Raw genomic sequence first — 18,609 nt, 5'->3', positions numbered from 1 at the left:
ACGCCGGCTCAATTTTTAGTGACAGTTAATGCCCTGGCATTTTACAACTTAGCGAAGCCCCCAAAGACAGGAAATTGTAATGCTGAAATTGTAAATGCCTTACTTGGAATTAGCCGTACAAGCGAGAAACCTACCCAGCTTCTTTCAAATCCTATTGATGAGCTTGACCGTTTGGTTGACGAGGGAAGGCTCGAGGACGTCGAAGCTACTTTGAATTCCCTTCCTTCAGACGACCACAGATACGTCACTAGGCACAGTTCTAGCCGTCTCATAGCTTATATTGCAGGATATGTCGCTAGAAAGTTCATGAAGAAGTCAAAATGCAGTACTTGCTCCGCTTATCTCATTTCAAGCAAATCATGCGCGGCACAAAAAGAAGAAAATCAATTTATCTCAAACTTCATTATAGTGACCATTATAGTGACCAGAATGGCTCGCATAGAAGAACAGACGCGAGATCGACACCAGTCTGGACAAGCTCCAAACTAGAGTTCGGAACTAGAAATTCATTATATTGTCGAGAATGGCTCGCACAAACGAACAAACACGAGATCGACTCCAGTCTAGACAAGCTCAAAACTATATTTCGGAACTAGAAATTCATTATATTGACCAGAATCGCTCGCATAGAAGAACAGACGCGAGATCGACGCCAGTCTGGGCAAGCTCCAAACTATATTTCTGAACTAGAAATTCATTATATTGACCAGAATGGCTCGCATAGAACAGACGCGAGATCGACGCCAGTCTGGACAAGCTCCAAACTAGAGTTCGGAACTAGAAATTCATTATATTGACGAGAATGGCTCGCACAAACGAACAAAGACGAGATCGACTCCAGTCTAGACAAGCTCCAAACTATATTTCGGAACTAGAAATTCATTATATTGACGAGAATGGCTCGCACAAACGAACAAAGACGAGATCGACTCCAGTCTAGACAAGCTCCAAACTATATTTCGGAACTAGTAATTCATTATATTGACCAGAGTGGCTCGCATAGAAGAACAGACGCGAGATCGACGCCAGTCTGGACAAGCTCCCCCCAAGTGTTGTGTTCGATAGCTTATGTAATTTATAATTGCATTGAATCAATTGTAGTTCTAGTCAATTACCGTAAATAGTTTAATAAGACTGAATTTTTTTTACCTCAACACACCTTTTATTTTTTTTGGCCTCTCGAAATCTCATCAACCTCTCACCAAACATTTCTCGAATCACTCAACTGCTGTGAAACACAACATCCAGGCATTTTGCATGGAACAAAGCAATGTGGACGCAGCAGTGTTACGAATACGCCACCTGAACAACAAAATGGTGGACAGCGCTCACCAGAACCGACTTTGGCAGCGCTGACTAGTAGAGTGACATCACTCTAAGCGGAGATGTGCACATCGAGGCACCCTATACTCAATAAAAGGCCCTTGAAATAATATTTCACATTTTGAAATAATGTTTCACGTTCTGGATTATTCCAGCATCCGACAACTGCAAGTGGTTCGTCATGTTAGCAGTAAAGAATATGACTGTGACACTATTTCATGCCAATTGCCGAGGAAGGGCAGAGCACGGATCAACAAAATGCAAGATTTTTTCTAATGCCATTTTTCAATTTAAGCCTACCAGAAACCCTTGAAAAACATTCACAGTTATCCAGACTTTCTTATTAGCTTTGTACACGCAAGGCAAACGTCCAGCCATTCAAAAGCATCTCGATTGCTTCGCCTTGCTGATAATGGTGAGCATCATTTTTTCGGAACCATCGGCATTGGAACAGAAAAATATGGACGCTCTTTCTTTACTTCTCTGGCTGCCCTGCCAAACTTGGCCCTTCACACACGAACTCTTGCTCCGTTTCAGGTTGAAAAAGACACCTGCCTCATCGGCACTAAACACATCGCATGGTACGTACCCCGAGGCCAGCGCTGGCAGCAAGTCAATCTGGTCGCCAACAGCCATCTCGTCCACCTTTTTGCCTTCTCCACAAACAATTTTGTAAACAAGCCCATGCCTTTCTTTAAAGCAATGAAGCCACCATCCAGACGCTTTAATATTTTCGAAGCCAAGAGAAATGTCATCGGGTTTCTCTCGTAGCTCCTTGCCGACCACGTTGATGCTGGCTGCAGTCGTCTCACAAAACCATGTCACTAGAACTTCTTCTAGTTTCACATGTACGGCACTCTTTGCTAACGCTGACGCTGAAGTGCTGAGTATTCTTCAAAATAATATCTCGCTGCCAATAAAACTGCAGAGCATCAATGGTGCTAGTCCTAGCTCGTACGCCAAGTCGTTATTTTCTTCGGGTGCTCATCAACCTTCTTTAAAGTTTCGAGCTTCCCTTTAAAAGAAAGATCCTTCCTTCCATGACATGTTGAACAGCACACACTTAGCTAGCGTTCTTGTACAGCCACGTTTAGGCGGGCAAAGTCGGCGTCATCTTCGCAGCACAGCACGAAACACAGTTGCAGCAAAGGATGTATCGGCTGAATGGAGCGGCAACAAGAAGCTTCAAAAGTTTGCAAGACGCCATAGGCCAGTTAGCAACTGCGTAACATTATCCACGTGACTGACCTTGCAGGACACGAAATAAAATGAGCGGGCCTGGCAACCAGTTCGTAAGGTGCCAAGGTTCATTGGCGGTGGGAAAGGGGGTAAAGGGGGCAGTGCATTCCTAGCAGGGATCGTGCTCGCTCACTTGTCTGAGTGGTCACACCGGTCACGCATTCTTATCATCCATGTTGGTTTGAAAAACTGCTCTTATAACCCCAAATCGCATGGTATTCTGTATAATGTAGGCAGTTTGGGACACTCAAAATCATCCCAAAATTCGTATCAACTGTAATTGTGTCGAGATTCTACTGTTCATTAAAAGTTAGAGCCAGCAGATATTCTGCTGAAATATTTGTACTGTGAATTTTGAATGAACAGTGTTCGAGAAAGAAAAAAAAAAGAGGGACACTACTTTTTGGTCACCCTCATATAACTGAATATCAAATGTGCCAGTGAATATGACTCTCCAGCAGGAGAGTGTAATCTACACTCTGCATGGACTCACCTTAGCACCATTCTTGAGTAGAACATCCACCACATCAAAATGAGACTTGTCAGCTGCCAGATGTAAGGCTGTCAAATACCTGAAAAGAGAGCACCCACATCACTAAGAGACAAGCCCTTACAACAAGCTGAAGCTGCCCCGCATTGATAGATTACAGCACTCTAATGAGAAAAAGGTTGATATCACTGACAACAGAGGCCAAAAGAAAAAATACAATACACTCCCTTCAAGACGAACATAAGTCTCGCTGTTTTTGAGGCTGCTGTTGTTACCGCGCGACTACCACGATAACAACTGAAAATGACGGATTTCTAGGCGGTAGCACAGCAATAAAATGCACGTACGTACGTGTATCCGTGGAAAATTCACTGTGCCTGAAGTTTTCTTATTTGAGAGTAATGGCAAATTTGTACTGGTCGGTTAAGGTGTACTACAGTATAGTGCATACTTTTCCAGCGTCTCCGCCAACTATGTATTACAGTGCAGTCCACTTATAACGATACCAGATATAACAATGTATCGCTTATAGCGCCCAAGTTCTTGTGATTTATTATTTTTTCCATTGCGTCTATGCAAAAATAAACCAGATATAACGATCGATTATCGGCGGTACATTGGATACAACAATAGAGTTATCGCCGCCCAGTAGGTGTTTATCATGAAAATGTGACTGAATATTCAATAAAAAATAAAATATTTAGAAGACAATGACGTGAAAACTCGACATGTGCGGCAAACGGTGATATGCGATGAAAACAGAATAAAATTAGCACTATCATCATCGCAATCGCAGCCGCACAAAGGGTGCTGCTGCGCACAAAGGGTATTGTCATCGCCATCACCGATTCCGTGTCCATGGCAGATGGCGACGACCACATAGATGGACAGCGCGATAGCTCAAGAGATGAAACGGCAGATTCATCGGGATTTTTGGCAGGGTTTCAAGGTTGAAAGCCTCGTGAAAAAATACGGACATTCGCACTTTACGATTTTAATGGACATCAAGACTGGGGATATCCTTCAGTTCATCCAGCCACTAATCGGTTTCATGCATGCAAAAAGGACCGCCGCCAGCGAACACCCTACTGGAAGCGATGCTCACAGCGATTGTCAAGCTTCAGCGCTGCTCAAGCGAGTGCGACTTTCAGACTTTAAGTATGCTTAAGTTACTTTATGGCTACTGATGTATATTGTAATAAAGTATTTAGTGCTCTTTACGATGATTAGCATTGTTCAACCAGATTTACTCATCGCTAGTAAGTAGGCAAGCCTACAGCATGGGAAAATACATGGGAGTGCTTTTTTTCTTCCCTCCTTTTTTTTTTTTTTTTTTTTTGCCGGTCCAGATATAACGATAATCGGTTATAACGATCGCATTTTCAGGTTTTCTCAATATCGTTATAAGTGGACTGCACTGTAATGGGGTTTTACAGTAAAAATTTCAGTCCTTGTCCTATGCTATTCTCTGTCATGTATGCACCTTTCTTGGCTGGCTGTTCGAACAAAGTCTTGTGTCATTTCAATAATTTATTACTGCTGTTTTTCAGTTACTCCTTTTCTTTATACTGAATGCATCATTTTTAGTGGCTGACCAAGCACGCACTCACCACACACTGAAAGATTCTATAGTAGACATGATCAGACACGAGCACTGCACTGGCTCGGAGTTACCCGAAAGCCCTGGCCCGGCCCGGCCCGCAGGCCGGGTAAAGCATTTTATTGGCGGGCCTGGGCCGGGCACGGGCTTTACAGCCGCGGGCCCGGGCCAGGTGAGGGCCTGTGAAAGTATGGGCCTGGACCAGGCTCAGGCCTGCGAACGACAGGCTAGTTTAAACCAAATACCCAAGGGAGAAAGCAGTGCCAGTTGAATATAGTAGCAGTTCAGGACTATTTACAGACTGCAAATACTTTTTAATCCATGGTAATGTTTATGATGTGTTAGGGATGTAAAGAGAAAATGAAAACATTACAAAAAGCAAACGAATACCGTATTTAATCGCTTAATTCTCTTACTCGCATAATCATCGCACCACCAATATTACCACAGCGAGAGTCGTCTGTTAGTAGTAACAAGTACCATCTTTGGAGCGCCACTGAACCTAGCTGGCCTCGTAGTGTGTACGCGCTACCAGGCGGCGATTGCGTGCCCGGGTAGACCATCATCATTGGTTATGCGTCTTTTTTTTTCTTTTTTTCTTTTTTCCATGGTGCTCGTAGTCTTCGCCATTTTGCGAGTGGTCTCCGCGTCTCGTTATTGTTCCTTCATTCCGTCAGTGTTACTTGATTTGTTCCACCGTCTACCGTGTTCTTGGTGCTGCATCGCGGTGGGGCGGTGGCGGTACGCAAGTTAAACAGCTGCTTTTAAGCTAAAAGCTGTCGAGTACGGCCTACAGCATAGCAACCGCGCTGCCAGCAGGCACTTTGACGTCAACGAGTTCTGCGTAGTGCGCTACTGGAGACAGCGATTGCAGTGTCAACTCGGACTCGGATCAAGTCTCTGATCAAGAGTAGAACTGTATGGTCTGCTGTGAGCATTATACCATGGGACGCGGGAAGTGATGATGAGGCTGTGTGCAGTAAATAAGGTGCTTTAGCAATTTGTGCTTTTGGTGACCCTGTACTTTTACAACAAGGGTAAGTTCTGCTTGAAAATAATGTTTTGGTTATATTTACAATAGGTGACCTAAGAATCCCGATTTTCACCTATTTAAATTTGCTTTTAGCGCTCAACACATTTGCTCGAAATTTTCCCCGCATAATTATCGCACCCCCCAACTTTGCATCAATTTTCCGTGAAAAAAAGTGTGAGCATTATGCAAGTAAATACGGTATATGCAAATAAAACAGCAAATACATATGTGAAGTTCGCTCAGCTTTTTGGGTACCATTCGGTACTAGAATGCACGACACGGACTGTCTGTTTTGAAATTTTACACCTCCTGTTGTTCCTGTTCGCGGCCATCAATAAGCTTGTGGAAGATCCTCCTTGGGAAGCACTTATCGTCAAGGGCTGCCCTATGGAGGGTCGGCGGCGGCTGCATTGTCGGCGGAGTCGCTGCCAAAGGACCCGTTTCCGTCCCTTTTCCCCTTCCTGCCGCGATCTTTCCGTCCCTTTTCCCCTTCCTGCCGCGATGCCTTCTGCGCGCAGTTCTCTACAGTAGCGGCATTGTTCAAAAGCACATGCGTTTTCCGTCCATTTTCACGAAACCAACCTGTGGTGTGGAGACGTATGTGCAACGCAGATGGTTGTCTGGGCTACAGGCAGCTGATGAAGGTGTGCTGCTATGAAGGCGCCACTGGGTCAGAACAAGTGGTATCTCTGTACGTGCAGCGCACGTGAGAAGCGGGCATTCGCTTCTCGTGTGAGACAGCGGAACAAGGCGGGGTATGTTTGATTTGCAACAGCGTAAGCGAGTGAGAATGGGCCATTTTATGACCACTTTTGTGTCTTTCGTCATACGCATGCACGCACCATGTAAGTGTTGCAAAAAAAAAAAAATGCTGAAGAGAAAGCAAAGAAATCCACCTACTCCTTCCGGGAGCGCGTTTCGTCCGCCGGGGTCCGCTCCACCTTACAACGAACGCTTTGTTTTAAGATTTTGACACGGCACACGAAAGGCTGCAAACAAAACATAAATCGGCAAAGAGTGCGCTCGGCTTTGCTTTCAGTGGCAATGCACCGATCACAGCTAGCAAGACTCCCTCAATTCTGAATTGCTGTGAGTGGGAACGCGTTTGAAAAAAAAAAAAAAAAGAAAAGAAACATATTTTTTTTAATCGCATTAACAGTTGAAATCAACGCGGTTGTGCTTTTTGATAATTGTTGCGGACTCACAGAATAATTGAAGCTTATATCACAATAACAGAGGACTTAGGCAGAAACTACAGTCAAACCTCAATATAACCAACACGCATATAACGAATTATTTTCCGAAATATTTTTGTCAAAAACATGTATTTTTAACTTCCCATCGCGAACGCGGTTCGGCATAAAACGGATATTACGAACTTCGCGACGCCAAGCACTACCTCAATTTAAGGGGAGACGCGGGTCTTAGAATGGTCGAAAATGGTCAAAAAATCAATTTTGAGAAACACCAATTTTCTGAAGGTTTAACCTTTCAAGCACCTGCACTCAAATTATTAAGGCTGAAGTCGGTCAGGAAATGCGATAAAATCGGTTTTCAAAACATCACAGCAGCCGCGAAATGCCCCCCCCCGAGAAGAGAAAATTTGTTTGAAACTCCCGTGCACACCGCGAGCATTCCAGCCAGCCGATCACCCTTTGTGCACAATTTGCGCTATCTCAAAATGTCAACGCTCAAGCGGTATGGCTGCGAGCGCCGGTTTTCCAAAGGCCGTTTATGGTCTCTGATTGGTTGTCAAGCGCGCCGTTCCGCGTCTCCTATTGGCTGGCGTGATCAGCGCGTCATTTTTTTTTTCTGTTTTGCGTTCGCCGCCGTGACTGCCTCTTCGCGTGCGTCTGCTTTTGCGCTCGCGTTTCTCGACGCACTGTTTTGTGCCGATCGTTTCTTTTTTTCCCCTTGCAATCGAGATGCCGGAAAACGGTAGATTGTAACCATGCACGCAACAAGCCTTTGGAAGCCATAAAAAGTAGGCGTGGAACAAAAGCCAGAAGGCGGCGGTTGCGTTACGACGACACCGCGGGTTCAAATTACAGTGCAAACTGCATCCCGGATCATAATACACTGATGCCGCCGCGTACTACTCTACGACAGAGCCGACGCAGTGTGTTGAGCGGTCAGCGCAAAGTCCGTTTTGTCGGGAAAGTCGGCGACCCTAACGCGAGTTTCACCACGGCCTCAGCGCGGAATGCGATGCCAGTATAGAGTTCGTGATTGTGGACATGAAAGCGTTAATAAGTTTATTGTGCACACGAAGCGCGGAACCGCCGCAAAGATGTGAGCGCTCAATCGCACGAGCATCACAACGGAGCTTTTCAGGGCCACCCAACTGTTTGCCACAGGCCCCCTTGGCACGGGACCGCTAGTTCCCTCAAGAAACCGTTTGCGGGGCTCAAGATATTATCCTTCAGGAGTTGCACATCCTAGCCCCGCGCTCTCGTCGGCTTAAAAAAAAAAAAAAAAAAAAGGAAAGTAAACCCATAACTTCATAATTTTTTTTTTTTTACATTTTCGTCATGTACACATCTTCAAAATTTTTAGGAAATGTTCCGTTGGATGGAATAAGACACTTCTTTGTTTTGCAGGGGGACAGATAGGGAACACTGAAATAAAATCTGCACTTGAAGATTCCTCCCAAAATTTTCTGCAGTCAGAGTCAGAACTTCAAATGCGATTTTCTCAACTTCATATTTTTTGCCAACATGATTAGCCTTACGGAACTTTTCATTGCGTTCTTGTGGTACAATTTTAATATTTACACCGTTGCATTCAGGAAGAACTGAACTGTGGAGCTATGCTATTTTTATGTTGCTAGGTTGAACATATCAAATTTGGGGGAGAATAATGTCAGCTAATTATATTGTTACGAAGGGGGTAAGACGTCGGAGCGCTGAACTACAAGACGATAGGGTAGGGAGCTCAGCTGGTCAACGGCAGCGCGTCCGGCACGAGAGTCCTTTTTCAACGTCTTTCTCCTTCACTTGTCTTCTAAACTTCATCTTCTTCCGTACTGTTACATTTTCCCCCTTTGCAGACGAAGCCCCCCGGGCGAGGTAGTTATTCGTTTCCACGAGAGTGACACGGCTTCATCCGGGCGACATGGGCAACTTCAGTTCTGACTGAACGACGACCACTTGATGTCATACGTGCTATTTGATAGTTCACTTCGCTGACGCGTTCAAGCACAAAGTAAGGGCCAGCGTAATGCGCCAACATTTTCTGCGCTAAACCACGCTTTCGGAGAGGTCGCCAAAGCCACACTAAATCTCCAGGGGCGTAAGACACATGGTTATGCCGGCTGTCGTACCGAGCTTTTGAACGCTCTTGAGAAGCGAGAATTCGCAAACGGGCGAGACGGCGAGCTTCTTCGGCTCGACAAAGAGTTTCCGCAATGCACGGTTCATCATGGACGGAGTAAGGAAGAATGGTATCTAGACAATACCGAGGAGGACGGGCATATAGCAGGAAGAACGGGCTGTAGCCAGTAGTCTCATGGGTTGCGGTGTTGAATGCAAACGTTATAAATGGCAGTATAGTATCCCAATTCTTGTGGTCAGATGCGATGTACATAGATAGCATGTTTGTGAGTGTGCGGTTTGTGCGCTCCGTCAAGCCGTTGGTTTGAGGGTGATATGGTGTGGAATGCCTAAAATGCGACGCACACAAACGAAGAAGCTCTTCCACAACATCTGCCATAAACTGGCGACCTCGGTCACTTATGATCACTCGCGGAGGTCCATGGCGGAGGATCACAGAACGGAGCAAGAACAGGGACACGTGGTGAGCGGTGGCTGAAGGAAGAGCTGCCGTTTCGCAGTAGCGGGTGAGGTAGTCGGCACAAACCACGATCCAACGATTTCCGTCGGATGACTTCGGGAAGGGACCCATAAGGTCGATTCCGATTTTCTCAAATGCGCCACGTGGTGGAGTCACAGGATGCAGCAGGCCCTGTGGCGTGGACGTAGGGCGTTTGTGTCGTTGGCACTCAGTGCAGCTCGCCACATATCGCTCAGTTGTCTGGCGCATCTTTGGCCAATAAAACCGGTCGCGGGCACGATGGAGCGTTCTTGCAGAGCCCAGGTGACCGGAAGTGGGGTCGTCGTGCATGGCGCGTAAGATGCACGAGCGGTAGCTCTCGGGAACCACAAGCAGAAAATTCGTACCGGTGCTTGAGTAAGCCTTTTTGTACAAAAGGCCATCACGGAGACAAAATGGGCTGGAAGCAGTGGAATCCCACGCCTCCGCAAGCAGGGGCTCGAGGCTTATGTCAGTCTCTTGCGCAGTCCGCAGAGCCGAGGCGTCGGGAAACTCGGGCACGACGGAGGCGATGTAATGATCGAAATCACCAGAGTCACATTCGGTCGTAGGAAGAGGAAGGCGTGAAAGACAGTCTGCATCGGCGTGTTTGCGGCCACTCTTGTAGGAAACAGTGAAGTCGTACTCTTGCAGACGAAGGGCCCAGCGTGCCAGACGACCAGATGGATCACGAAGGTTGACAAGCCAACACAGGGCATGATGGTCCGTCACAACCGTGAAATGGCGTCCATATAGGTAGCACCGAAACCGCTGAACAGCGAAAACTACAGCGAGACACTCCTGCTCCGTAACAGTGTAGTTACGCTCAGGTTTGCTGAGGGAACGGCTTGCATACGCAATTACATGCTCGCCTGTTGTCGAACGTTGCACAAGCACAGCGCCAACACCAATCCCACTTGCATCAGTGTGGACTTCAGTCGGAGCGGAGGGGTTGAAGTGCCGTAGTATGGGATGTGACGTTAGCAGAAACTTTAGTTGGTGGAAAGACGCGTCGCAATCTGAGGTCCAGTCGAAAGGGACGTTCTTTTGTAGAAGGGATGTCAGAGGGTAGGCGACGTCGGCAAACCTTGGAATGAATCGTCGAAAGTAGGAACACAGGCCCAGAAAACTGCAGAGCTCCTTTTGAGTCTGTGGTCGTTGGAATGCTGCAACTGCTGCAGTCTTCTGTGGATCTGGCCGAACTCCATCACGGTCGACGAGATGCCCGAGTACCAGCGCTTGACGTTCACCAAAACGGCACTTTTTAGAATTCAGGACAAGGCCAGCCTTCTGTAGGCAATCTAACACAACAACGAGTCGCGTGTTATGTTCAGTAAAAGTCCGGCCAAAAATAACAACATCGTCTAAATAGCACATGCATATTTCCCACTTGAGGCCACGAAGTATTATGTCCATAAATCTTTCAAATGTGGCCGGCGCATTACATAGGCCGAAGGGCATCACGTTAAATTCAAATAGGCCGTCCGGGGTAACAAATGCAGTTTTTTCCTTGTCAGCAGGATCCATCGGAATCTGCCAATAACCCGATCGCAAATCAACTGAAGAGAAATAAGACGCGGAAAAAAGGCAATCTATGGCATCGTCGATGCGTGGTAGAGGATACACAACCTTTTTAGTGATGGAGTTGAGGCGACGATAGTCAATGCAGAACCTCCATGTTCCGTCTTTTTTCTTCACCAATATCACGGGAGCAGCCCAAGGACTGGAGGATTCCTGTATTACGCCCCTGTTCAACATGTCTTGGACTTGCTCGGTGATGATCTTACGCTCTGATGGTGACACACGGTACGGCTTTTGACGGATCGGATGGGCAGATCCCGTGTCAATCCTGTGGCGTGCGCGCGACAGCGGAAAACGTTGCGAGCCGTTGGACTGCGTGAAATCAAAGACGGATAGGTGCTGGGACAAGAGGTTCTTCGATATCTGTCGTTGTGAGGTGTTCAAAGATGCGCTGATCATCGGAAGAAGATTTTCGTCAGCAGGTGAGTTAGTAGCAGGGCTGTCTAGGGAAGGAGTAACGACAGCTACACAATTCGGGAGAGTTGCGCTACATGAAGCTAGTTTGGAACCCGCTGGAAAAACAACTGGTTCCGATGAGCAATTTATAGTCCACAGTCCGGTACGGCCCTCTTTCACGCGAACCAAACAATGCGGCACTAACGCATTTTTCTTTACGCACTGTAAATTAAGAGGCGCCACAGTAGCCTCAAAAGAGTCGTTAATAGCACGGGAGCAGAACACCTGGACACACACTGCTGAATGTGGCGGTATGACGACTTCATCACACACACACAAAACGTCTTCATAATTTGATGTCTCTTCCAAAAGTTCACGAGGAAGAGAACCACTAACACTTAGCTCTCCCGTTCGACAGTCAACTGTAGCGCCGCACATACGCAGGAAGTCAATTCCCAAGATTACGTCATGTGTAGGTCGGGGCAGTACTGCAAACTCCGCCGGAAACACTGTGCCCCCCAAGGAAACTTTAACGCTGCATAATAACCCAACCGGCAACAATAACTCTCCACTTACTCCATAAAAATTTGAAGTTTTGTCCCAAACAAACATAACTTTGTTCTTCAAAAGGTTCTTAAAATTTAAACTCATTACTGAAACTGTAGCACCAGTGTCTACCAACGCCATCGTTGGCAAACCATCAACAATCACATTGACCTTGTTCTTTAACATGAACACAGACGGAGGAATAATAGGTAGCAGCGCACATTGTCCAGCGACCTCACCTCCATTGGCCGCGCTGGCTAGTTTTCCTGCGTTGGTGGTGGAGATCGGCGCCGTGGAAACAGGGAGCGGCGCACACGAAATGACGGAGGTGGCGTCACACTACGGTCAGACGCTGGCGAATGGCTGCGGTGCCCTTCGTTTTGAAAACGGCCCCTCCGGGAAGGATGTTCTGGCCGATAGTTGTCGATGTAGGGTTGGACGATGCGTCGGTTCGGTGCCGTCGGGGGATTCCGAAACCATGTGCGCCGATTACAGTAGCGGGAAATGTGACCCGCGGCACCACACCGGTAGCACACCGGAAGAGGTCGCTGAAAAAGTGGCGTGTCAGCTGGTTCCTGCATGGTAGGCCGCGACGAATATCCGGATGGTGGTTCCGGAACGATGTAGTTGTCCGGCGGTCGGCGCGATGTGCGACTGGAGTAAGAGCGAGGATCTGTACGCTGATGGCAAGAGAATTGTTGGAAATTCTCTTCAGGCCTTGGTCGCGGAGTGTACAGGTCTTCGCGGCAGACAAAGTCGGTGACATTCGCGGACATCGGCGGGCACGCACCCCCACAAGTTGGACGAGCATATACGTCCCCTCCGAAGCCATTGGGCCGGACAAGCGGCTCACGTCGTGACATCTCATCTCGAACAATTTCACGGATGGCGCACAGGAGGCTTTGAGATGGCGACTCTTCAATGCTAGCCACTGTAGTCACATTTGCGAGCCGTCCAAATTTCGGTGTAATGCGGCGAGTCTTTAGGGCCTCGAATGTTCGGCAGTGCCGGATAACGTCAGAGACCGAACTCAAGTTTTCCTTGGCAATTAGGAAGTGGTAGACATCTTCCGCAATGCCCTTGAGCAGATGGCCTACCTTATCATCTTCAGTCATCCTGCTGTCGACGGTCTTGCACAACTTGAGTATGGCCTCTATGTAGGTGGTGCAGGTTTCTCCGGCTGCCTGGGCCCTCTGAGCAAGTGTCTGCTCTGCCTGTTTCTTCTTTGCAGATAGGTCACCGAAACATTCCTTGATGGCTTCGACAAAGCTTTCCCAAGTTGTCAGGGAGTCCTCGTGGTTCTCATACCACATCAAGGCGGTTTGCGTCAAAAAAAAAGACTACATTGGCTAGTTTAGCCACTGAATCCCAGCGGTTATAGCGGCTCACACGTTCATAATGAGTGAGCCAGTCATCAACATCTTCCCCTGCTTGGCCGGCAAAGGAACGAGGCTAGCGAAATGGTAGCGTCGCATTCGTGGTGGTCGGCGGCGCATCGCGAGACGAGGGTAGAGGGTCCCGTGTTGATGTTCGGGGCTGCTCGGTAGTCTGCTGCATTCTTGTTGAAAAGGGTGGGAGACCAGCGAGGCGACGGCTCCGACGAAGCTCCAGCGATTGAGGATGCGTCTTGAGGGTAGTCGTACCCAGCACCTGACCACCAATTTGTTACGAAGGGGGTAAGACGTCGGAGCACTGAACTACAAGACGATAGGGTAGGGAGCTCAGCTGGTCAACGGCAGCGCGTCCGGCACGAGAGTCCTTTTTCAACGTCTTTCTCCTTCACTTGTCTTCTAAACTTCATCTTCTTCCGTACTGTTACAATATTTAAAAATTATGGTCATCGGCATAATTCGACATTTTTATATGGTAACGCACCTCAGTGATAATATACATAGCATAGCTCCACGTGGCAGGTCTTTGGTTACAGCTACATTTTAATCAGAGCTAAATAATACTGAGGAAAAGTGTGTTAATCACCCGTAAAAAATGACCTAATTAGGCATCAGTTATGTTTCTATAGTATGAGAACTAATTGAGATATAGTAAAACAAATTATATTTTTGAAAACAGCAGGAAGGAATACATATTCACACCGAATTTCATTGTGATATCTCTAATAATAAAGAAATTTGTTTTAAGATCAGTGTCTCCCCTTAATAGCAGGAGGGAGGCTTCGTTGCACTACATGTGTGTTGTGCGGCGCAGCAAACGTTCAGGACTACCTCGCAGACGCTGACAGCGCCACAGATGCCACAACGGCATTGGGAGTTGACAGCCAAAGAAATCTATGGCCTCCGAAATCACCCTCGCGCGCGTGTGCGCGGAGGTGATCTCGGAGACCATAAGAAATCGTTCGCATCTCACAATCACTGACAGCGCCGCTTCAGCAGCGGCAGCAGCTGCGCGATCGAATGTTGTTTTTGCCTTTTTGCATGGAGGAAGAAAACAACTTGCCTTTTTAGTTTTTGCGCCATTCGCGTTTTTTGGTTTTAGTGTTAGCGTTTGGAAGAGGCTGCGTTGGTCGTCGTGTCGAGTGTGGTGCGCGGGTGTGCGTAGTGCTGTGATGGCGGTGAACGTGAAAAAAAGAGCAGCACTGACGTTAAAGACCAAGCTCAAGATAAAGGCAGTTTACAAGAGGAGACTGATTGACACTCTTCTCATGAAGCTTCTTATGAAGCAGGACTTGAAGATCGACTTGCTGGGAGCACTCGGCATAGGACAGCGTGAAAGGCGAAACGATTGCCAACTGCTTTCAGCACGCAGGCTTTGTTGCAGCAGAGGCCCGTGCATAAAGTGACGATGGGGACGAAGCATAAAGCAGAGCTCCGCGAGCTCGATGAGCCTGGAACGATGTTTCGCGTTTTGTTGGTGACATGCCCGCAACAATGACTATAGAGGACTTTGTAAGCGGCGACGACATCGCGCCGACCACGGCTTACTGACAGATGCCGACATCGCTGTGCAAGTTTCTGAACATCCCGCAGACGAAGCTCAGGCTGACCGTGCAAACGATGAGAACATTCCGACTTCACAAGAAGCGCTTGCTGCATTGAATTTACTGCGCCGCCACTACAGTGCTATTGAGAGCAGTGGGTTTGCCCTTGTTGAGCGTTTGCAAACTATGGAACAGGGCGCGATACGGAACGCGATCAACACAAAAAAGCAGGCAGCGATAACGCAGTTCTTTGCGCGTAAATAAATGGACGTGACCCAAGTAGGCACCCTCCGAGTAGCTGTGCCTTCTCTGATTGAATTTTGCTGCTCTTGCATGTATTTTCGACGAAATTTTATATTACGTACAATGGATAGAGCAACTATTTTCAGATTTTTTAACTGTTCGTTATAACGAGGTTTCAGTGTATAGGTGCATCGAAGTGAGGAATACATTATATTATTAGAATTTTTTACCAGACCCCAACTGATGCTGTGACTGGAACGTTTAATGCACTCTGTGCGCTTCTGCCCTTAGTAATTTCTTTGTTTTTCGGTAAGTTCATCAATAAAACTGAGGACTTCAAGCAAAGCCCCGCCCCCTTCTCACCAAAAACGCGCACCAAAATCTACCGAGCAGACGTATGACTGAAGAGCGGCTTCGCAGGCATCTTTGATCACGTAATCGCACGACCTCTAGCAGTGAACCGATTTTGATCTCAGAAGTTGTTTTACATATTCTTTAAAAATTTGTACCCAGCAGTATCAGAACTAAAACCATCTTATGATAGCATTTTTTTCGGGAAATTCGCATCCATAGAATCCAAGCCCCTGTGCTTTCTTAGGATACAGAGACAATAACCAACGCCACCAGAACTAGTTTCACGCCACGCTTATAGAAACGAGGGCTTTTCATGTAAATAGGAAATAACAAGAACATCTGCATCTGAACCGCGTTTAGCTTATTAATTACTTTTTCGGGCCTCGACCGGGCCTGCCCACTTGACGAGGCGGGCCGGATAGGTTGAACTAATTTCACGCCACGTTTATAGAAACGAGGGCTTTTCATGTAAATAGGAAATAACAAGAACATCTGCATCTGAACCGCGTTTAGCTCATTAATTACTTTTTCGGGCCTCGACCGGGCCTGCCCACTTGACGAGGCGCCCACTTGACGAGGCGGGCCAGATAGGTCATAATTTCCACGGGCTCGGGCCGGGCCCGGGTTTGTATCGGAGAATGCCGGACTGGGCTCGGGCAGGTAACGCAAAAGGCAGCCGGGCCCGGGCCGACAATTCAGCCCGTGCAGTGCTCCATACTACACACACTGCGCCCCCTTCTTTTTAATGCCTTCCTGATTGCAATCTCCACGTTGTTGAAAGCATCCTGCAATGTATAGACCATTTTACAACCCTCGGAGAAACCGGTTTGACTGGGCTGTTAAGGGGGGGTGTCGTCAACTCTTTGCTTTGCTACGGAACAGCTCTTTGCCCCAATATGGCAGCACCCTTCACCCTTCCGTAAAATTGTCTATAAAAACCACCGTAAATTCCCATCAAGAGGTCAGAGAAAGACGCTTAATTTTGTTAACAATTACCTACTCTGTGAAAATATTAATATTTGAAAATATAACAAGTCTTGAAATATAGAGGCATATGACTAATGAAGAGGAGCATATGTGAAAACCAATTCTCTTTGTTATCACAGAAAATGTCTATATATCGTTATTTCCCACACTTGAAAGGAGCATCTCTATACATTTGAACCCGGATATATTGAAACCGGATATGGTGAAATCTCGTTACTACAAACACCACATTAACGAATTTTTCAAATTAACAAATTTTTTAATAATCCCCGGCAGATTTGCAATGTTTTCAATGTAAAAATATTACAGAATTACGAATTTCAATATAGCGTATATTTCAGAATAACGAACGTATTTTATTTCTTCTTTAATTATGGAACATCAGTATTACGAATTTGGCTAAAATTAACAGCGCCGCAGCTTGCAACTCTCGCGTGAAACAGAAACCGCCGTTTCTGTGTGTATGGTCCATGGGCTGTAGCTATCATCATCAGCACATCTAGTACCAGCTCCTAGCGCCACCACGAAGCTATGGTTTATTACGCAGTAGCCAGCAGGCCTAGCCGCCTGTGTTTTTTTCTTGTGTGTCGTACGTGGGTCGGTCATTTGTGTGTTCAAGCGTGCTAAAGGCTTTTTTTTTTTTTTTTTTATGCCGCGGATTATCTTATTGCGAAGTTTGTGCGATAGCGATGACATTAGCCAGCGAAGTGCCAAGAAGATATGAACGCAGCCGCATTCACCGCAAGAAATCGACGCAGGGAAAAAGCGATTCGGCCTCTACAGACAGGTAGCATTGCCCCATCGACCGCCGCAATCATTTTGAAAGACCGAGACAAGATTTTCAAACTTCAGGAAGCATTGAAGATGAGGTCATATCGAACTCTTATGTTTTTTGTTTTGTTTTTTTTTGCACATGGACAAAGTCCGCATTTTTATCACATGGTGCAATCACCCATGCGACGAGGTGTTTCGCCAAGTGGAAGGTGTATGTGCTTTAGTGGTGTAATGTAGTGTACGGTCGTGTTTGCTGCACCCAGCAGAAGAAAATAATTGATTTCTTCAAATAAATCAGCTTTGGAGTTAGTACAACATTTTCATTTGAGGTTTTGCTTGTCTACACACGTGCCCACTGCCAAGGTACGTCATTTGCATACCTAGGTTTGACCACTGGCTTATAATAGCAGATTTTTCATAACAACAATATTTCAAAATAACGAATAATTTTTGCGGTCCCGCGGGATTCGTTATATTGAGATTTGACTAATTCGAATTTTGGTTATATCGAACTTCCGGAATATCCCCTTGAAAATCCCATGTAAGAGTATAGGAAAGCTGCGTCGTATATCAAACTCAATTTCACCGGTCGTTCGATATACAGTTATGCCTCGTTAATATGGACGCTTTGGTTTCCGACCAAAACTGTCCATGAAGCGAGTCATCCATAATAACGAGTCATGAATAAAAACGAAAATGATTTTATTGAGAAAAGAAAATTGTAATTAATGACTGCTTTTGTAGATAGCCGTGTGCACTGGACTCAAAATTTGACAGAACACCGGCAATTTTGAGTGCATTATCCTTGTCATTGTTGTCTTCAAAAAATTGTGTGCTCTTTAAGAAACTCGCGTACCATGACATGCGTGATGGTGGGCTTTGTGTTGGTCTAACTTTCGAGCACGAACTCCTCACTGGCCGATGAATCAGCGTCCGATTCTCTACTCGCCGCCACTTCCAAAATGGCCTCGTCACTGAGCAATGTAGCCGCTAGGTAGCTGCTTGAGATTCTTCTGAGGCGAGGAAACAGCAGAGCTGTCGATACTATCCCTCACGGCTTGGATTGACTGAGATAGCTTTTGCTGCTTGTATTCACAGATTGCTTGCTTCGTGCCTATGTTCAGCTCTGTTCTTTTGCGTTTAACTCCCTCCATGCCAAAATCCAGACTCACGGTGACGGTTGCAAGCTCCTGATGCTTTGCACTTCTTTTCCTAGTTAACCATTTTACCTTTCCGTTCTTCTGATTCTCTCTTTTTTGTCTTGCACTGTTTCCGTAAGGAAGTGAGGGAGTCAAGTT

General features: G+C 46.6%; 1 protein-coding gene across 1 annotated transcript in view; it reads right to left on the bottom strand.

The window, feature by feature from the left end:
• Tnks (tankyrase) overlaps positions 1 to 18,609 on the bottom strand; it is a 334,637-nt gene that overhangs the window by 224,777 nt on the left and 91,251 nt on the right. The window contains exon 9 of the mRNA XM_084591573.1: positions 3,056 to 3,134. Within this exon, the coding sequence (XP_084447699.1) occupies positions 3,056 to 3,134 (79 nt within the window). The remainder of the gene's footprint in view (positions 1 to 3,055; positions 3,135 to 18,609) is intronic.

The sequence above is a fragment of the Amblyomma maculatum genome, chromosome 1 (genome assembly GCF_055883805.1).
Source record: "Amblyomma maculatum isolate TAMU_Amacu chromosome 1, ASM5588380v1, whole genome shotgun sequence".
Taxonomy (NCBI): Eukaryota; Metazoa; Arthropoda; class Arachnida; order Ixodida; family Ixodidae; genus Amblyomma; species Amblyomma maculatum.
This window is presented reverse-complemented; position numbering and strand designations above follow the sequence as displayed.